Source organism: Oncorhynchus keta, chromosome 21 (genome assembly GCF_023373465.1).
Source record: "Oncorhynchus keta strain PuntledgeMale-10-30-2019 chromosome 21, Oket_V2, whole genome shotgun sequence".
In the NCBI taxonomy this organism is placed as follows: Eukaryota; Metazoa; Chordata; class Actinopteri; order Salmoniformes; family Salmonidae; genus Oncorhynchus; species Oncorhynchus keta.
In genome coordinates this window covers 6,952,913-6,973,521 of record NC_068441.1, presented here as the reverse complement: position 1 = coordinate 6,973,521, position 20,609 = coordinate 6,952,913, and the positions used below count along the sequence as shown (strand labels likewise).

At 41.8% G+C, this 20,609-nt stretch overlaps 2 protein-coding genes and 2 pseudogenes across 10 annotated transcripts; 1 reads left to right on the top strand and 3 right to left on the bottom strand.

Annotated features, from left to right (window-relative positions):
* Nucleotides 1–35: 35 nt before the first annotated feature.
* On the bottom strand, nt 36–8,917 carry LOC118400018 (vacuolar fusion protein MON1 homolog B-like). 5 transcript variants are annotated; one of them, XM_035796347.2, is made up of 6 exons: nt 8,871–8,917; nt 6,148–6,251; nt 4,975–5,586; nt 4,010–4,802; nt 1,621–1,768; nt 36–1,351 (listed from the first exon to the last, which is right to left on the bottom strand). In XM_035796347.2, exons 1-6 carry the CDS (start codon nt 8,882–8,884, stop codon nt 1,130–1,132), a joined length of 1,893 nt encoding a protein of 630 aa, XP_035652240.1. In that variant the 5' UTR covers nt 8,885–8,917; the 3' UTR covers nt 36–1,129. The 5 variants fall into 5 exon arrangements, with proteins under 5 accessions (XP_035652240.1, XP_035652245.1, XP_035652244.1 ...); XM_035796352.2 differs by lacking the exon at nt 8,871–8,917 and adding an exon at nt 7,034–7,428; XM_035796351.2 differs by lacking the exon at nt 8,871–8,917 and adding an exon at nt 7,066–7,428.
* Nucleotides 8,918–8,923: 6 nt separating this feature from the next.
* Nucleotides 8,924–16,710, top strand: LOC118400020 (T-cell leukemia translocation-altered gene protein homolog). 5 transcript variants are annotated; one of them, XR_008074088.1, is made up of 4 exons: nt 8,924–9,042; nt 12,566–12,620; nt 14,547–14,580; nt 16,308–16,710. XR_008074088.1 is itself a non-coding variant. In XM_035796356.2 (3 exons), exons 1-3 carry the CDS (start codon nt 9,094–9,096, stop codon nt 16,348–16,350), a joined length of 288 nt encoding a protein of 95 aa, XP_035652249.1. In that variant the 3' UTR covers nt 16,351–16,710. The 5 variants fall into 5 exon arrangements, 2 of the variants coding, with proteins under 2 accessions (XP_035652249.1, XP_035652248.1); XR_008074087.1 differs by lacking the exon at nt 8,924–9,042 and adding an exon at nt 9,210–9,304; XR_008074086.1 differs by lacking the exon at nt 8,924–9,042 and adding an exon at nt 9,314–10,462.
* A 662-nt stretch (nt 16,711–17,372) lies between these two features.
* Nucleotides 17,373–18,311, bottom strand: LOC118400021 (glycerate kinase-like; annotated as a pseudogene).
* A 324-nt stretch (nt 18,312–18,635) lies between these two features.
* On the bottom strand, nt 18,636–20,110 carry LOC118399835 (glycerate kinase-like; annotated as a pseudogene).
* Between the last annotated feature and the right edge of the window lie 499 nt (nt 20,111–20,609).

The following is a 20,609-nucleotide window of genomic DNA, read 5'->3' as shown; positions in this document are numbered from 1 at the left end:
CAAATCTATCATGCAGTTAAAGAATGACAAGGTGGTTTGTGCAACCTGGGATTTATTTAAGAACCAACTGAACATGAATACTCTAGATAAGATGTTCCTAACAGTCAAACCAGATAAGCCACCACTCAGAACATGACAAAGTCCAGCATAGCTGATCCTGGTATCCAACAAGAATTTGCATGAAGTGTCTCTGAATAAAGAACCCCACAAATTAGGACTGTGGGATTTTATGAGTGTGCTGGACAAAGCATTTAACCATCAAGTACATGAGGATTACTAGAGTAGACTGTGGGTGAAGAATTTGGTTCCCAGCAATAAAGGATAGAATGACAATGTAACTGTATATTTACATTACCAGAGCATAATGAACTGAGTTAACACTATTTACAAACTAAACTGCAAGTCAAACAATTGTATCAACTGAGAACGACATGTAGAAGTCATGTCATATCAAATATCCACATACAAGTGGTAATCCTTCCAATTTTCATGAAGATGACATTTCAAAATTCAGACATGATTTTTCATTTCCTGTTCATCCCACCAATAACCACACTTAAACTAAATCCTGTGTCAGCCTGTCAACATTAAGGTTTCTAGCAATAATTATAATTATTAGGCAGTAGAAAACAAATTCAAGAGTAGTTCTATAATGTAGGTAGTCCCATTTCATTTGTCATGTGCTACAGTGTCAATGACCATGAAAGCTTGACTTGAAATAGTTATATGTAACAAGTATTTGATATGATGCATTTGAGAAGTTCTCACTTTTGTTACAATAGAATAAAACAATATAAAAACTCAATAGCATTGAAAATTATCTTCAATGTTCCACCACTAGCCAATTTAAAAATGTTTGCTTTCTCTTTACAGATTCCCTGAACATCAACTTGTTTGACTGTAATCTAAAGTGTTAATGCAGTTCCTGTACATGCTTTCTCATAAAGGTACAGAAGAGTCTGAAAGTGTCAAAAAGGCAAGTTCTCCTTAAATAGTCCAGTGGTCAAAATTCAATGAAGTACCCAAAGATGTAGGATGTGGTCAGTGCCAAACCTCTTGTAGAACCAGTGTACAAACTACGTGTTGACAGAGTGGAAGAGCCGGAGCTAAGCACAGAGATAGAGCAGCTCTATAGTAGAGACATGAAGCCATTATCTGTGGAATCCTGCTGGTCAGACCTTCGGGAGCTTTTGCTGGGGTTGGGCGTGGTTGAATACTTGGGTGGGTATCGGATGAAGAGACGGTCCTCCTCCTTCTTGATCCACCGTAGAAGCTTGGTTATGGCGTTAATGGCACAAGCCTTAGTCACCAAGGGGCTGAAGCAGGTGTACAATTCAAATTTACTTGTGACCTATAGAGGAAAAAGGACAAAGATGCAATAAGCGGTCTTAGCAGATCCATTTCAACAGATTCAAATACTTTGTAAATTACTGTCATGTTCCATTGAGCTGAGAAGTATGCCGCATGAATGCTAGCAACAATCCAAAATAGCTCACTTCATATCTACACCGGAATGCAGGTCATTGAGACCAAGACTCCAGACAACATCCTGTACAGAGAGCTTCTTGGAGCTGCCCATAGTAACACTTCCACGTGTAAATCCTTGTGGGAGTGACATACCCAGGCCAGCAGCGTTTCCCTCTCTGCCACGTGGTAGATGAGCTTGAGGGCCCTGGAAGAGCTGTGGATGCGACCGTGCATGTACCGGTACAGGTCCAGCAGCCTCATCCTCTCCTCCTCTGTGCTGTAAGGAGCCTCCATCTCTGGGCTGAAATCAACAGCACATCAAATGTAATTTTTAAAAAAGACAGCAAGACATCAGACATTATGCAGGGCATTTGGAAAGTATTCAGTCCCCTTGGATTTTCCCCCACATTCTGTCACGTTACAGCCTTATTCTAAAATGTATTAAATTAAAAAAGGATCCTCAATCTACACACAATACTCCATAATGACATCACAATACTCCATAATGACAAAGTGAAAACAGGTTAGAAATGTTTGCACATTTATTAAACTTAAAAAACAATACCTTATTTACAAAAGTTCAGACCCTTTGCTATGAGACTCGAAATTGAGCTCAGGTGCATATTGTTTCCATTGATCATCCTTGAGATGTTTCTATAACTTGATTGGAGTCCCCCTGTGGTAAATTCAATTGATTGGATGTGATTTGGAAAGACACACACCTGTCTACACAAGGTCACCCAGTTAACAGTGAATGTCCGAGCAAAAACTAAGCCATGAGGTCAAAGGAATGGTCCATAGAGCTCCGATGCAGGATTGTGTCGGCACAGATCTGGGGAAGGGTACCAACAACTTTCTTCAGCATTTAAGGTCTCCAAAAACACAGTGGCCTCCATCATTCTTAAATGGAAAACATTTGGAACCACCAAAACTCTTCCTAGAGCTGGCCGCCTAGCCGAACTGAGCAATCAGGGGAGAAGAGCCTTGGTCAGGGAGGTGACCAAGAACCCGATGGTCACTCTGACAAAGCTCTAGAGTTCCGCTGTGGAGATGAGAGAACTTTCTAGAAGGACAACAATCTCTGCAGCACTGCACCATTCTGGCTTTTATGGTAGAGTGGCCAGACTGAAGCCACTCCTCAGTAAAAGGCACGACAGCCCGCTTGGAGTTTGCCAAAAGGCACCTAAAGACTCTCAGACCATGAGAAACAAGATTCTCTGGTCTGATGAAACCAAGATTGAACTCTTTGGCCTGAATGCCAAGCATCACGTCTGGAGGACACCTGGCACCATCCCTATGGTGAAGCATGGTGGTGGCAGCATCATGCTGTGGGGATGTTTTTCAGCGGCAGGGACTGGGACACCAGTCAGGCTGGTGGGAAAGATAAACGGAGCAAAGTACAGAGAGATCCTTGATGAAAACCTGTTCCAGAGCACTCAGGACCTCAGACTGAGGTGAAGGTTCACCTTCCAACAGGACAACACAGGAGTGTCTTCGGGACAAGTCACTAAATGTCCTTGAGTGGCCCAGCCAGAGGCCAGACTTGAACCTGATCGAACATCACTGGGGAGACCTTGAAATAGTTGTGCAGCAATGCTCCCCATTCAACCTGACAGAGCTTGAGAGGATCTGCAGAGAGGAATGCAAGAAACTCCCCAAATACAGCTGTGACAAGCTTGTAGCGTCTTACCTAAGAAGACTTGTGGCTGTAATCGCTGGCAAAGGTGCTTCAACAAAGTACTGAGTAAAGGGCCTGAATACTTATGTAAGTGTGACATCAGTTTTTTTTTTATAAATATGCAAACATTTCTAAAATCACATTTTTGCTTTGTCATTATTGGGTATTGTGTGTAAAACAATTGAATTCATTATGTGGAAATAGTCTAGGGGTCTGAATACTTTTACGAATGAACTGTACATGAAAATGGAATTGCCAAACAATGTTCAGCAAAATATACATGTTTGCTTCCCCAACTTTGATCAAGATCTAATGTAAGTTAGACTGAAATGTTAGCCTGTCTAACGCAGCATTGCATGGGGAATATTTATTTCCCCAGTTGTATAAGATTTTGCAAGGTTGTGTTCACTGGTACAACTCGTCTAATAAGAAACCCAAAGCTACCAATCAAGATAAATAGGTCACTTGGCATGCTTTTTCTTACAGTGAGAACTATACAATAGTGTTAGTATCATTATAGATATCATGCGCTTTCAATTTCTATGATTCTTTAATTCTCTAATAATACTATGGTAAAATGCACAATGCCACTGGAGGATGAATATGATCTGACCTGAGGCACATGTTTTTTCTTTTACATATTAGACATCTCCCCTTTGACATTCCTTTTTTGAGTAATTATATTTGAAGGCTAATCTGTCTGCACATTAACACATTACAGGACCAGTATCCAGAGAATATTTAGTCCAAAAAGTATATTTAAAAAATTTAAAAAATGTGAAAAAGAAGTTACGTGAATCATTCAGACGTGAATCATTCACTGGGTGAAGGTTACAAAAGCACAACAGAATAGATAGCACCTACCTGGTGAACTGGGTGAGCTGCTTGTGGTTGTCTGGCACATCAAAGGGCTTGTACATGAAGTGCCTGAGGTCTGAGACGCCCACCTGGCTCACGCTGTAGGAGTGGGCCTTGGCTATGAGGCTCAGGGAGCTCTGAGCCAGCATGGCCACCTCTATCCTCCTCTTACACTCTGCCACCGCATAAAATGCCTCCTTATCCGTGGAGAGCAGCAGCAGACACACAGTGCATTCTGGGGGGTCCAGGTAGGAGATGTAGGCATAGAAGTAACAGTCAGGGTTAAAGAGCGGCAGGCAGATGGGAGTCCAGATCTCTCCAGCCTGGAAGGCAGAGGAGGCCCCAATGAGGTTGAGCAGCAGGTGGACGTCAGCAGGCTCCAGCCTGGCGTCCTCGATCACCGTCTTCTCCTGGACGATGGTGAGCAGCTGGTTCTTGGCGATGAGGATGGAGAAGACCAGGTTGGGGGTGATGGCCTTCTGCAGGATCTGGCTGAGGGAGTCCCTGAGAGAGGAGACCAATGGCAGGCAGTGTACCGCTGCCAGCAGGAAGCTGGGGTCCGAGTCCACCAGGTTGAGGAGGCCGTCTAGGATCTTCTCGGAGCCGGCCAGTAGTCGCCGCAGGTCATAGTTCTTCTTGTGTTGGAAGATGCGAGCGATGCTGGCCTGGGTGAGCATGCTGATGATCTGGTAGTAGACGTAAAGGAGCTCACCACGCAGCTGCTTCTCTGACTGACGGCTGCTTGACACAGACACCAGCACCAGAGGACCCTTCTGCATGAACACCACTGTGTGCCCATCTGAGGGGGGAGGGGGGTAGAGGGTACAGACATGGAAGGGAAAAAAAGGATGTAAAGCTGTACAGGGGGAGCAAATAATGATGAATAAACACCTATAGTGAGCAATTCATTACACTTTCAGTAACAGTTATTGTCACAGTCATGAACATAAGGAAATTCTAGAAATTCTCACCTGAGTAGACCGAGCGGATCATGTTGTCACTACTCTGGACAAAGGACACCAGTGCCATCATGACTCCCATGGTAGACGACAGAGCCTCTTCACTGCCGTAGCGAGAGTATATGGGCTTCCCTGCTTCACTCAGGACAAACACATGCTTCCTGTGCTGCCTCCAGCTCTCCGCTGTCACGTCTTCGTCACGGTGGGATGGGGGGGCCTCTGGGGCGCCAGTCTCTGACAGTGGAGAGGAATGCCTCTTCACTCCCAGACCTTGCTCCTCCAATTTACCCCTGGCCAAAATAGTGACGATAAACTCCCCTGAGTCATCCTGCCCATTCTCAGCTGAAACCTCCTCTGGGACAGTCTCTGGTTGACCACCTGAGCAGTTCTGATATTCTATCTTACTGCACACATTAGTCTCTTCCTCTTTTACCAGAACAGGAGCCGGTCCTAGATCCTGGTCAGGAGCTGCTTGTAGTCCCTTCTCTCCCATAGAATCTGATATAGGTGGATATGTAGGCTCCTCTAAAGTCACATTGGTGTTTTTGTCCCCTCCGACTGTTCCAGCAGGCTCAGGAACTGGGGGATTGTCAGAGGGCAGGGCCGGAATGTGATAAGAAGAACCTGAAAAATCAGACAATACTCAGTAAAATAATCACAAACACTGCAGATCTCCCTACTTTCTGTGTGGAAGCATTTCAAGATCAGCTACATTGCCATTAAACCTCTAAGTCAATCTCTGCAGCCCAACAGGGAATCTAATTAGCATAATACAACAATCCCTATAAAAATAGTATGTTGAAGCTAGAGATATGTTTTTTTGTATGGACTGCGTCTCAATCCCCACAGCCACCGATATAGGCATTCTGCAAAAGTGTCTGTCAGATATAGGACAGACGCTTCAAAACAAACTTCCTTCTGTTTTTCCATGTATGAATCTGTAATTCAATGCGTTTCTATGGGCTAATAGCAGTAAGGCCAAATTTAATATTTCATCAAATATGTTGTGTTGTATATATACACACACACACACACCTAGAGGTCCTAAATTTCCAACGGAAATATCTAAATGATCCTTGGTATGACCATCTTAGAACAATTTTATATGTTAGTTTAGTAGACTCTAGAGGGTTAATGATGAGCTAACTTTAATTCTCGATTAGATGACATAAGGCATTTCATTACCAGTTGACGGGATGCAGTCAGCAGAGGGTGGATCACAACTTGTTATCTCCTCTGTCTCTCCTTTTTCTTGACTGTCATCTCTCTCCATGTTGACATCACAGACACTGTAAATAACAGAAAACGAAGCGCTCATTGGCAGACTAGTCATTTATTTGATATTCAGTTAACAGTTCCTGTCATCCTACAACAGCACACCACTTGGGATCGAGCTACGCAGCTGGCCACAAACTGGTCATGCAAGTAGCTAACGCCTAGATGACGAGCCAGGTTAAAATGGGTCAGCAGATATGTGGCTTTAGCTTCGGTAGCAAGCACTCAATGGCATCTTTATAAGATGAAATCCCCTGCAGTGAGAACATAACTAAGTAGCCGTATGTTACTCGCAACGTTAGCTTTAGCTACTAATAACGCTTTAAAACTTCAACTTGAGTCGTTCATTTCTTAAAACAGCTAAAGCCACAGGCAGGGGGAAGCAAATGTGCATCCAAACCAGGGCATCTTAATGTTAAATTCATCATTTGGAACTTATATATATATATATATATATATATTTAGCCGTTAGATGCTTTTGGGAAACCGGGCCCTGAACACATACATCATCATCATCATCATTGCAATGCCAACGTTAGGTCTAAATGAAAACGCCTTGTAATTCTAACGTTATCATAGCCAACTACCGTAAGGTTTAAATGAAAACGCATCTTATTCTAGCTACTTAGATGAATTGACCTACCTAGCTAGCAAATAAGATAGTTAGCTAGGTTTGATTTATTTAGCTTTTCTTCCTGCATGTTTTTATTGCAGGCTACCCCTCACTACACACACTAGCCAGCAAAAGACATTCCAGTGCTCCCGAAAACCCCCGTTTTGACGCACACTGACATACCTTGAAATATTGTACAAAAAAACAAAGCTCACCTACGTTTAAATATTCCGTTGTTAAATCGTGTATAACGTGAATTTAGGCGATATAACTGGTAGGCAAATTGCCGAAAAACAATTTTTACACTCACAACAGCACATCCGGAATCCCAATGGTGACAGCAGATAGGATACGTTGGCCAATGGTAATTTAGATGGAGCAAGTAATAAACCAATGAGAGGAGAAACTCCCCCTCCCAAGTCAGAGTGCGTGCCAGGGCAATGGGCCAGGGTTCCGGTCTAGAAGCACGGTGTCGACTGCTCCTATAGTTTTGCTACAGTACTGCAGTTTAACCAAAGCTTTTTATAACTAACGTTATAAAACGGACTCTCTTGCACATGCACTGGACTCAAACTACAAACTCACACATACTACATTGACACATACTACATTGACACTCCAACACGCATATTGACGCCACAGACACACATGCGTTCACATACGCTGCTGCTCTATTTTATTATATATGCATAGTTACTTGATCCCTACCTACATGTAACATATTACCTCGACTAACCCGTACCCCTTGAATATAGCCTCATTGTTATATTATTGTGTTACTCGTTAGTCCTTTAGTTTATTATGCAAATGTTTCTTAATTTCTTTTTTAAAACCGGATTGTTGGTTAAGGGCTCGTAAGTGAGCATTTCACGGTAAGGTTTACTCTACACCTGTTATATTCGGAGCATGTGACAAATAATGTTTTTGACGAAAATGAAAACGTGTCAATTTGTCACTTTCACGAATTTTGAGTAATAAAGTGTTCAACTACTTAAAACATTGGCCCAATCTAAGTTGTGCCTTTAGATTTTGAAAAAAATAAACAACTAAGCATTTTTGACTTCTCTCATTGGACTTGTTCGACATTACAGGCGACTGCCGAATGACTGATCTACAAATCACCTTGCGTCATGAATAAATACTGATCATTAGTTGAAGATCCGTCAGTCAGTCAGACTTTACCAATGATACATGAAGTGATGGGAAAGTCAGCTCTTTCAACTGACTGATCTTTTCGACTCATTCAGTCAAAAGAATGAATCTTTCGACTCATTTTGTTCATTTGAGTCAGTAATTCCCACAGCATGCAGGACCCCTTGCCGGTGGACAATGAACTGAAAACTCGAAAGAGTAATGAATCTACAAGCCTCTCGTTCACATCCCATTCACCATAGCGGGCAGGCAGGACCCCATTCCGGCGAGCTGAACACTCAAGTCATGATTCTACAAGCATGTCGTTCACCATAGGGGGCTTATTGGAGATGTAATTTGTGACTGATACTTTAAACAATGTACATTTATTGATAGACAAACAAATACATGTTTTATACACTGGTTGTGCCGCAACCGGACGAGATTGTGAACGACTCTTGGCGCAATGCATTACTTGAATGCCAAACGATTCGAAGTTCGGGCTGTGTATGTTTTGCTGTTACAAAGCTGTGTCCATCGATAACATTCAATAATCAATTATTTGCATTCATTCTTGCACCATGTGGTCAATTATCAGCTCTAGACATGTATTTATATTCTATGTGCTCATGATCTAATCCTGTGCGCGAAAATGACAGACAGTTGCTGGTCGGATCAAGTCTCTGGAGCCGCTGAGCCGGAGGAGCGTGTATTAATCCTGCTCGATGATCTCATTGTGGCCAGCACTAGCAGGTTAAACGGATGACTAAAATTAACAAATTATAACTCGAGTTAGTAAAAAGAGAAGTTAAAAAATAACGATTAATTCGCAAACACCCCATCATGGTTTTGATGCTCTCGAGCACGGCCACAGACTTTCTCAACCCACCTGGTCTGCTTCATCTGTTTCGCAAGCGTTCCCGGAAGTCTCGCGATGTTGCGTCTGGGTTTAGAAAGCCTGATATAAGTAGATAACACTAAAAGCAAATATTTACATCTGTGAGATCACTCAAATATTTTTGACGAATTGTAACAGTCAGCCATAACGTTAGCTAGTTTAGGTAAGGCATGTTTTTTTGACAAATCATACACGTTGGGTGGCGTTTTATAAAATGGAAGAGCCGTGGGATTTCGAGTTTTTATCCCGTATTGTGGACGGGTTTGTGTCGTTTCTTTCCGAGTTTGTGGATGACTGGTTGGCTAATGATATGAGAGTGTCAATATTCAAGATCCTGTTTAGCTGGCTTGTTGTCAGTCTCATTGCCATCCACTTCGCTTGGAGAGTTTACGGAAACACTGTGAACGATATGTATTACCGACAAGGTGAGCGCGACAGGAAACTAGCTAACATTCATCATGTAATGTTTGCCACCATTGCGTTTAGGTCTATGCTAGCTAGCCACAAGTAACTACACTTTAAAACGGTGGTGATTATGTGAACGCTTCCATACAGCCGTTACACAGTAAGTAGTGTAAAGCATATAGCACAAGAGGATGTTCGTCCAACCGATACTTCCAATTCTTGATTTGAGTCCATGTGCCAGACCACAACAATTGGGTAATCGGGCTCATTTGGGCCGACAATGTTTCATATTGATTTTTTTTTTAAAGGTTGTCCCTAGAGTTCAGGGTTGCCAGGTCCAGCAAAAAAAAAATGTATTGAATAAATGACTACGCTAAACCAGAACACAAGGCCTGAAACTGCAGCAATAGCGGAGTTGTCACTTTTAGACAATTTACACTTTCCATAACCTTGACGGAATTACGAATTACTGTGTTGAAGCCACTGTTCCTCCATCTTGGCACTCCCCCACCACAGTGGTGTAATGCAGTGGTTCCCAACCTTTTTCGTTTACACTACCACCGACTGAATTTTGTCTAACCAGAGTACCCCTGAAGTACCCCCTCATGTGCATTTTACCAGTACACAAATGGTCTCATGAGCATTCAAGTACATCCAGGTCCCAGTACCCCTAGTTGGGAACCACTGGTATAATTTAACTAAGTAAAAAATACTTTGAAAAATACTTTGAAGTACTACTTAAGTATTTTGGGGGGTATCCAGAGCTTGATATTAAGGCTTGTCCACTTGCCCAGGGCAAGTACAAAAAAAAGTAGGACAAAAAGCACTATCAAACAATTTAGGCTACTCTGATCAGAATTGGTTCATTGTCCCCCGGATGCAATGTGTTTTGCACTGTCCTCTATCTTCCCAATCTCTGCGGAGCACATGGGAGTATAATTATTGTAGGCCTGCATTGACAGGCACAAGTGGTCTGTCAATCATGCAGTCGGGAGATGCGTGTTTGAGATCACAGCACGCTTAACCGCATTTTGTTCATATTCGTTGATAGTGAGTTATTTGCCCAGTTATAGCACATTTCTGGTCAGCAATGAAAATCCTGGAAAAGTCATGGTGTGTGCATCACCGGCGTGTGTGCCAGTGGGCCGTTTCCAGAGGAGCGAGACATTGCGCAGCAGGTAAATTATATACAGACTAACTAGATAACAAGCCAAACTACACAATATGTTCAAATTGTCTAGGTAACTATTTAGCAATTGGCATGTATTAATGTCACTTATGTCCGATGTCCTAAAATTACTTTTCACCGGCACTTTTGTGTAACTGCAGTTGATACGGGGTGCGAAGTTGATGAAACCAATGCTGCATACTCAGGTTGTAAAATTGTTAATCAAGCGTTCAAAATTGGTTAGTATTCTCCTCTATTCAATACAGGCCATGTAATTCTGACAAAGTACGAAAATATTCTTAGAATAGCCTAATTGACAAGTAACTCCTACGCTGTGAAGATCTACCCTGTACACTGAATAGTTTAGCCTTACAAATAGATACACAACACATCTTAGTTAGCTACCTCGCCCACTTTAGCCATTTGATCCCAGGTTCATTGAATGAGGAAGTTCTTTTACAAAAAAGTATTTGGTTGTAATTGTAATGTTGTAGGGTGGCCAACCATCCTCCAGGACAGCTACTGGATGTGCAGGCTTTTGCTCCAGCTCTGCTCGAACACACCACATAGTAAAACATCAGCTGCTCAACAGGACCTTGATAAGTTGACTCTGGTGTGTGTGTTTGTGCAGGGTTGGTTCAAAAGCTTGCACACCCAGTAGGTCTCCAGATGGAGGGTTGATGGACATGTTTTATACAGTAGGCTATCCGTGCAGTATTTTACTTTGTGGGGGGCTAAAAAGTTAATGTCAAGCCATGGTATCTGTACTTTACTTGACTATTTATATTTTTGACAACATTAACTTTTATAGCACTACTTTCCTAAATATGTACTTTTTGCTCCTGTATGTTTTCATTGACACCCAAAAGTACTCAATACATTTTGAATGCTTTCGCATGGCAGGAAAAGGGTGAAATTCACACACTTATCAAGAGAGCACCTGGCCATCCCTACTACCTCTGCTCTGGCGGACTCACTAAACACAAATGCTTTGTTTGTAAATGATGCCTGAGTCTTGGAGTGTGCCCCTGGCTATCCGTAAAAAATAATTGTGGCGTCTAGTTTGCTTAATATAAGAAAGTTGAAAGGATTTATAGTGTTTTGATAGTGAAGTATATTTAAAACCAGATGCTTTTAGACTTTTACTCAAGTCATTTTCTATCACAATTGGGTACCTTTTCCACCACTGCCAGTGTAAAACATATCTTTTGGAAGCTTTAGAAATGCATTTATTAATGTCAACATTTGTTTTTACAATGTTTATTCTATTACAGACAATGTATACTTTTACATTTTTTTTTAGCTCACATAATGTAATAACATTGAGATTACTAATGTTACTGTCCCCACTACAACAAGAAATACTTATATACATGTCATTTTGTTCTTGAAATATTGTGGAATTCTATTGATTTTCTATTGAGGACTGCTCAGGTGTGCCAATATGGCCGACCGATGGCTTCAAAGCCTCAAAATGGCCGGCACATACAGTAGCATCAGCAAACCAGGGTTTATATACATCATTGATGACACTCACCTACCTTGATCAATGATACGATTTGAAACAGACAAGATCACAGCGTAAACATTGGATTACTTCATGTAGCAAAAAATATATATTTCTTGAATAACTGACCATTTGCGAATTCAAACGAACCACTTGCAACAGAAACATGGACGTTTAGAAGACATGCATTGTCTTCCAAGTCGGGAATTGAGGAAGTATCAGCAAGTAAAGTTTGGTCAAATTCCCTGTGCTATGCTTTACACTGGGAAAATTTGTTTTGCATGGCCCAGTGCCCCAGGTGGGCAGTTTGCTTATTTTAGACCAATCCATTGGTCCTGAAATGAACTCTCCACCCACTCGGGGCACTGGGCCATGCAAAAAGAACTTGACCACTACCTACTATGTAACTGCTGTATGGAAGCATTCAAATACCATGTAGTTTCAAATTGTAACTAGTTCTATGTCTGAAAGCCACTGCCATGTAGCTTCAACTGGATTCTGACAGGACATTGGGCTTTGATCTGTATAAACCCAATGTCCTGTCAAATTAGAATCCAGTTGCGGTCGAAGCTAGCAGCCATGTATTGTTGTGCTCTAACATTTTAGGTACTAGTGGACAGAATGGAGGCACACCTGACACTGCACCTCACCGCAGTGGATGGTAGGTGTCCAAGCATCCATGGGTCTCCCTCCAGGTACCCATAATACTGACTTGTTCTCTACAGTCACAATAGTGTCGTTTTCTCTAGCTATCCAATGGACTCCACACATTTGATTTTCCCATTATGAATTTAGTTGTTAACGCTAGTTGGTTGCTTCCTACTATTAAAAGCAGTGTGTACCTACATTTTAAAAAATCTTTACAAATGTAGATAGAGGATAGAGAAAAGCTGACCCACCTATATCATTTGGGATGCTTTTAAGGCGCACATTAAGGAAATGATAATCTCATACTCTGCAAAAGTGAAATGTAAGTTAGACATTTTTATTAAAGAGAAATAAAATCCCTATTTTTGAAAAAGTCCATAAACATTTTTTATTTACAAGGTAAGGAAGAAAATAACATTTCTGAACTTAAGCACGAATATGATATTTTACTTTTGAAGAGAGAAAACGACTATAGGCTGAACTCAAATAAAGCATACTACTTAATGGTAAACATCTCGCAGCCCTCAAAATGAATACACGCAAAAGTTGTAATTTTAAGATAAAGATGCGTTAATTAGAAACAACACAATGACAATTTTAAAAATGAAAATCTATATAAATCAGAAACAATATTTCACTTTAAAAAAAAGATTACAGTTTTGAAACTACAGTAAATGTGCAGTATGGTATTTTGGAAGCAGGTTTTGCAGATTCATACTGCATTTAATGTACTCTAACTCCAGTTATACTACAATGTACTGCAGTTATACTGCACTCTTGACTGCAATCTTTTTTTTCTTAAGGGTTAGACTGATCCTAGCCTTAGACTCAACAACCCTGAATCAATTATCAGCGGACAAAATAAACACTAAAAACAGACTTGATACATATCAATCGAACTGTTTATTAAAATAGACACACAAATACAAAATGTTCGGAACACCTTCCATAATATTGCCTTCAGAACAGCCTCTATTCATCTGGGCATATGGACTACAAGGTGTGAAAAGTGTTCCATAGGGATGCTGGCCCATGTTGACTCCAATGCTGCCCACATTTGTGTCAAGTTGGCTGGATATCCTTTGGGTGGTGGACCATTCTTGATACACACGGTAAGCTGTTGAGCGTGAAACCCAGCAGCGCTGCACTTCTTGACACACAAAAACCAGTGCACCTGGCACCTACTACCATACCCCGTTCATAGGCACTTAAATATTATGTCTTGTCCATTCACCCTCTGAATGGCACACATATACAATCCATGTCTCAATTCTCTAAAAATCCATAGCGTTTCAGAATTCCCTGATAAATATGTACACATGGAAAACTAAAAGGCAGAGATCGTAAATTACTTGGTAATAGGAAATACATTTATTTCCATGACCGCATTAAAAAGCAATTTGACTGACCAATGAGTTTTTTTTTTTTTTTTTTTCAAATACATGCATTAAATCTTCCTATGAAGAAATTTCGATTCAAAATCTTTTGAACATCAGAAATCTTGAGGGAATCCTATTTGAGTCACAGAATGATATTCATATGACAAGTAAGACCAACAAAACCTTAGAGCCTATCCAAATGACTCTTAAAAAAACAACAAAAAACTATTGGAACAAAGACAAACTGATATTGGCACAAGATGGAGGGAATGTTGGAACATAACTAATGAAATTACAGTTAATGAAAATGTATGTTTAATACAGTATATAAACTAATATATAGAATATATTACACGGGGCACAATTAGCAAATTCTACAGCAAAACCTCAAGTCTTAGGGTAAAACTAACAATGACTCAAAAGTCCATGCCTTCTGTGAATGCTGCAAAGTCCAAAAGTTATGGGTGGAGTTAAAGTTCGCTGTCAAAGTATTACAATGTAAATGTACTTTTAATCCATCTGTACTTTTAATCCATCCATATTTCAATATTTTTTTTTAGGCCATGTGGCAGAGAGTGATGGGGGTGTGAGCAGGTGGGTCTGGGCAGGTGTGGAGATGTACAGTTGAAGTCGGAAGTTTACATACACTTTAGCCAAATACATTTAAACTCAGTTTTTTCACAATTCCTGACATTTAAACCTAGTAAATATTCCCTGTCTTAGGTCAGTTAGGATCACCACTTTATTTTAAGAATGTGAAATGTCAGAATAATAGTAGAGAATTATTTATTTCAGCTTTTATTTATTTCATCACATTCCCAGTGGGTCGAAGTTTACATACACTCAATTAGATGTTTGGTAGCATTGCCTTTAAATTGTTTTACTTGGGTCAAATGTTTTGGGTAGCCTTCCACAAGCTTCCCACAATAAGTTGGGTGAATTTTGGCCCATTCCTCCTGACAGAGCTGGCATAACTGAGTCGTTATTTTAGGCCTCCTTGTTCACACACGCTTTTTCAGTTCTGCCCACACATTTTCTATGGGATTGAGGTCCGGACTTTGTGATGGCTCTCCAATACCTTGACTTTGTTGTCCTTAAGCCATTTTGCCACAACTTTGGAAGTATTATGCTTGGGGTCATTGTCCATTTGGAAGACCCATTTGTGACCAAGCTTTAACTTCCTGACTGATGTCTTGAGATGTTGCTTCAATATATCCATATAATTTTGCTCCTCTCTCATGCCATCTATTTTGTGAAGTGCACCAGTCTCTCCTGCAGCAAAACACCGCCGCAACATGATGCAGCCACCCCCGTGCTTCACGTGTTCTTCGGCTTGCAAGCCTCCCCGTTTTTCCTCCAAACATAACAATATTCATTATGGTTAACAGTTCTATTGTTGTTTCATCAGACCAGAGGACATTTCTCCAAAAAGTACAATCTTTGTCCCCATGTACAGTTGCAAACTGTAGTCTGGCTTTTTTTAATGGTGGTTTTTGAGCAGTGGCTTTTTCCTTGCTGAGTGGCCTTTCAGGTTATGTCGATATAGGACTTGTTTTACTGTGGATATAGATACGTTGTACCTGTTTCCTCAGGCATCTTCACAAGGTCCTTTGCTGTTGTTCTGGGATTGATTTGCACTTTTTGTACCAAAGTACATTCATCTCTAGGAGACAGAACACGTCTCCTTCCTGAGCGGTATGACGACCTGCGTGGTTCCATGGTGTTTATACTTGCGTACTATTGTTTGTACAGATGAACGTGGTACCTTCAGGCACTTGGTAATTGCTCCCAATGATGAACCAGACTTGTGGAGGTCTACAATTTTTTTTCTAAGGTCTTGGCTGATTTCTTTAGATTTTCCCATGATGTCAAGCAAAGTTTGACAGTAGGCCTTGAAATACATCCACAGGTACACCTCCAATTGACTCAAATGACCAATTACCCTATCAGAAGCTTCTAAAGCCATGACACAATTTTCTGGAATTTTCCAAGCTGTTTAAAGGCACAGTCAACTGAGTGTATGTAAACTTCTGACCCACTGGAATTGTGATACAGTGAAAGATTATTTCACTTATAAGTTTGTAAACAATTGTTGGAAAAATTACTTGTGTCATGCACAAAGTAGATGTCCTAACCGACTTGCCAAAACTATAGTTTGTTAACAAGAAATTTATGGAGTGGTTGAAAAACTGAGTTTTAATGACTCCAACTTAAGTGTATGTTGTCATTTGTATGTGTTTTTCTACTCAAAAATATATTATAATTAAAACAACAAAAAGCAGTAGGTGTGACTCCTTGTGATAATGTTTTCTATCTGTCAGGGAGAGTGCTGCAGGGGACACCATCAAGACACACCGTGAGTGACAGACGGGACATAACAAGTTGGACTACATTCTACTTGTTCTCTGTCGAATCAGACAGTGCTGCTGAGTGGACACAGACTTGATATGTTGTGCCTTTTCAAATGGGCTGGAGTTCATTGATGAGGTGGGCCTGCAGACGCTTCCTTACTCTACGCTGAAAAAGTATTTTTCCCGGACGGTTGTCATGAAGGGGTAACTAATCAGGCTCAGTTTACATCCAGACAGCCACACCATGCGATAAGCTAAGATATTCTCTCATATGTCATATCTTTTTAAATATCATATTTTAAAATGAAGCTTATGTAAAAACAAAATTACCACCTTTTGATTGGTGAGCCATTAAAATATCTATCCAAGTCTATGTCCTCTGATTGGTTGAAGATTGAACTGAAATGTTATTCTAATCTACCGGTAGACAGAATCTGAAAAGACTCGACAACTGCTGTGAGTTGTGACTGCTGTTATGTCCATAACATATTATTGTATGAATAAAGGAGCTGTTTTTATTTCCACTGGAGCAAGGCTACATAGTAATCCATGAAGAGTGCGCTGGAGAAAGTGGTCAGAGATAGAAGCCTTACATTAAATGGCAGCTCCCCTCAAACTCTTGATTTCTTTTTCTAGACAGACTCACCTTATTATAGTCGTTGTACACCCCTCTATGGCTGGAACCTCCATACTGAGAAGGAGCAAATGCATGAGGCCTCTGACTGTCTTCTGATTTAAAGTCACATTTAGTTTTTTTTAAATTCTCTAATACGATGTCCAGCACACAACCCACGATTGCTCTGTACATGAACACTCTCCACAAATAACCATAAAGTAAGCAATTTAGGCTATTCATTAGACATAACTGACTGCGACTTTTTAAAATTAAACGTGGACTTCCAGAAGGGCTTGCTGGAAAGGGGTATAAATTGGCAAGGTCAACTTCGAAAAGCTGAGCTCTGAATATATTTAAGTCTACTCAGTATGGATTCATACTGAAATGTGTGCTTAGCTGCTTTCGGGCCCTCGTCTTCATCAACGACCAGACACGACTATGGGGATTGGTGGGATCAGCAGGATGTACACATCCATCACATTGGTACCCATTAACCCTGGTAGGAGCAGTCACTGCCCACCAGACAGGTGTGAAAAGGTGAAGGAATCATTGTTAATGAGGATGCCTCAGTGTCCAGCCCCTGTGCTCGTGCTTCTTCTCCAAGCCCTGCGTCTATGACCGTCCCCCTGCTGCCTCAGTTGGCCGTCTTGACCATCTGTCCCACCACGCAGGAACGGGGGACCCTTCGGAGGGAGTGCCAAGCCTCCCAGCTCCAGCCCCACTCGCAGGGCTAGTTCTTGGTTCTGCCCACCACGCCCCTTGCCTGTCAACTGCGCAGTGGGCTCTCCCCCAGCCAGCAGACGGTGGCTCCCCAGCCCTCCCCACGCCAAGCACCTGCATAGCATGGCACAAATCCCAACTCACCACGCCCGTCTTGGGCCCCAGCTTCAGAATCTCAGCAGGCAACTCAGGAGGGGGCTTGTCACGGGAGCAGGCAAAGTGAGCCAGTAGACCATAAAGGCGAGACAGACTGTACGTCCCCACACACCACTGGCGACAGCACAACTGGACGGAATCCGAGCTCCCCTGCACGTCGCCCTGCGCATTCCAGAGCAATACTGTTGGAGCCAATCACAGCATTGAGAACATATGCCACCCTGTCTGACTGCTCTCCAGCCTCCTCCCACCGGGGAGCTGAGCGTCCAGGGACCTGCTTAACTAAGGTGGGGAGAGAGGCTGCGGTTAGCCCATAGCGGTCCAGCACCGACCAAATCTCCTGAGGCCACGCCTCAGTCTACAATATGGGGCCGCTGGGCTTTTAAGTCCAGGGGATCTCAGATTACATCAGACAGAACCAGGGCCACCACCTGTTTTGAAAATGTTAACAGGGATATTGTATTTGACCAAATATGACCACAATATAAAAGTTAATGTGCAAGAAGTAAAAATTTTGGGGTGAAAGCTCTATAATGAGCTAGTAGAGTTGGAGACTTATTTGAGCAGGGTGAGCGCAGTGTGCAAGTCCGCCTCCCTTCAATAACGAGGGCATGGCGTACAGAGTTAAGCTCCTGAATGGTAGCCCCAACACCAAGACAGTCTGTCTGAGTGTAACATTCTGTTTTTCTTTGAAGAGAGATGAGTGGGACTGGGGCAGGCAAGAGTGTGTTAAATGTGTGTGTTAAATGTCCAATGCAGAAGAATGTATCTATCAAATCATTTCTGGGTAACAATTAAGTCTTACTGTGATTGTTTAATTAAACTGATGTAATAAAAAATGTGGGGAGAGAAAAAAAAAATGTTATTGGCATAGTTTTGAACTATTTCTCATTGGTCTAACTAATTTATTGCACAGTGATGTCACCATCAGTCAAAACAGGTGGACATTTAAGGCAGTCTTTTCCAACAGCTCTTACACTAAATGGGCATTATGCTATTTTCACAATTTAACAGTATTATTCCAACTTCATAGTGTGAAATATGTATACAATACAGTAAAATCAAGTGTTTGACTGCACTGGGCTTCAAAGATATTTATGGACACCCTGTAGCTTCAGTGATTCAAATTAAGTAAGACCTATATAGTTTGTTCAACAATTAAATTGTGGTAGTAGTTAGGTATCAAGTTACTTGAAATTAGTACAAGCAACAGGTCATTCTGTCAGTGTGCTGGCCAGCCTCTTGATACATTTGGCTGCTCCCTGGGCATCAGTATCAGCATCTGGCAGGTTGTGTTTAGCTCCCTCCATCACTGTGATCCGACTTCCATCCTTCAACCACGTCTGGCTGAGGAGAAATTAAAACAGATGAGAAGAGCAATTAATTTACCAACCAACCCATCCCACCCACAAACACTTGTTTGAGTTGCTTACTCTTTCCCATGCTGCTGTAATGTCTCCTTTATCCCGTGTGGCACTCACTCTCACCAAGTGGTCTCCCACAATCCTCTCTGCCTCTGCAGCCATACCTAAAACATTTTTGCCAAAGCCCACAAGGTGAAGGTTGTTTCTGAGCGTGAAGATGTGGCCATTCACTAGGAAGGTGTCCCCTGTACGCTCCAGACCCCGCCGCACCACAATGTCTGGTTGCACACCTGTAGCAAACACCTCCCGTGCCCGCATGTCTGAAAACCGTGGATCCCCTTACCCCCACAAGGGCCAGTAAAGACAAAGGCCGATGCAGGGACAGAACACGAGCCATCAGGCTGTCCTATCAGGGAGAACAAAGCCAAAACTAAGTTTATGGATCACAGGGCCCCCTTTGATGTTTCTGCTGTTGTGATTTTACTGGTCATTTTTGTATGTGCACACCAAAAGACACACCCAAGAGATTCCAGATAGAGACAAAGGGGCCTACTAGTTGACCTTCTGTCCCTTACCTTGAGATGTCCACACAACACATCAGATAACCACTCAGCATTTAGTTGACAAGACTCAAGTCATTATGAGAGAATCCTAGTGAGGTTGACTCCACAGGGTATGGGGAACCTCTGGATTTCCTCTGTGTGAGAGCTGTGTACTTGCAGTCAGGATAAAGTAAATGTTTTATTGCTATCTGGTTTTCAATTGAAAGGATGGCAAGGCTGTTCAACCTGTCTTGGAACATTGTAGATCTTAGTTCTTTATAAGTTTCAGCTTACTGAAGGCACGTTCACCTCCAGCAACTGTTACAGGCATTGTACAGAAGATTCGCAGTGCAACGCACACCTCTCCAAAAATGCTCTGTAGCTGCATCTTGTGGATGGCATTTAGGAGCTCTTACAGGAGAAAGACCATCTGAAAAAGTAGCAACATATTGTCCTTCGATGTCGCACTTCATTTTCAAATCCATCTGTGAGATCTTTGGAGTACTTGTTTCTCAATTTGTGGCAAGATGCACAAATTTGGTTTTCAGTCATTTTCCTAAATGTAAGTATTGGTGAAAACTCTTCGTGTATAGCTGCACTCGTGTGGAACCGCGAGTCCAAATGACTGATTATACTATCCAGGGCCACATAAAACACTGTGTTGCAAAATCCAGTGACTGACTTCTGTTCATCTGCTATGTCATCTTCAGTCTCATCAGGGAAACGTTTTCTTTTTTTCTGGCGGCTCCTCTGTTCACTGAGTAGTTACACCCATTTAATTTGCCACCGTGGAGGCTTCTGCCAGGAGAGCGTCCCATTGATTATGCAGAGCCTGTATTTCTTCCTGTACTGCCTTAATGTGAGCTGCTTCCAT

What these genes read in the sequence shown, in the direction of transcription:
- LOC118400020 (XM_035796355.2), top strand. Translation starts at nt 9,094, where the DNA reads ATGGAAGAGCCGTGGGATTTCGAGTTTTTATCCCGTATTGTGGACGGG. An exon ending in CGATATGTATTACCGACAAG is followed by an intron (nt 9,305 to 12,565) that starts GTGAGCGCGACA and finishes CTAACATTTTAG; the next exon opens with GTACTAGTGGACAGAATGGA. An exon ending in GCACCTCACCGCAGTGGATG is followed by an intron (nt 12,621 to 16,307) that starts GTAGGTGTCCAA and finishes TCTATCTGTCAG; the next exon opens with GGAGAGTGCTGCAGGGGACA.
- LOC118400018 (XM_035796347.2), bottom strand. An exon ending in TGACTGCATCCCGTCAACTG is followed by an intron (nt 5,587 to 6,147) that starts GTAATGAAATGC and finishes CTGATTTTTCAG; the next exon opens with GTTCTTCTTATCACATTCCG. An exon ending in GATCCGCTCGGTCTACTCAG is followed by an intron (nt 4,803 to 4,974) that starts GTGAGAATTTCT and finishes CTCCCCCCTCAG; the next exon opens with ATGGGCACACAGTGGTGTTC.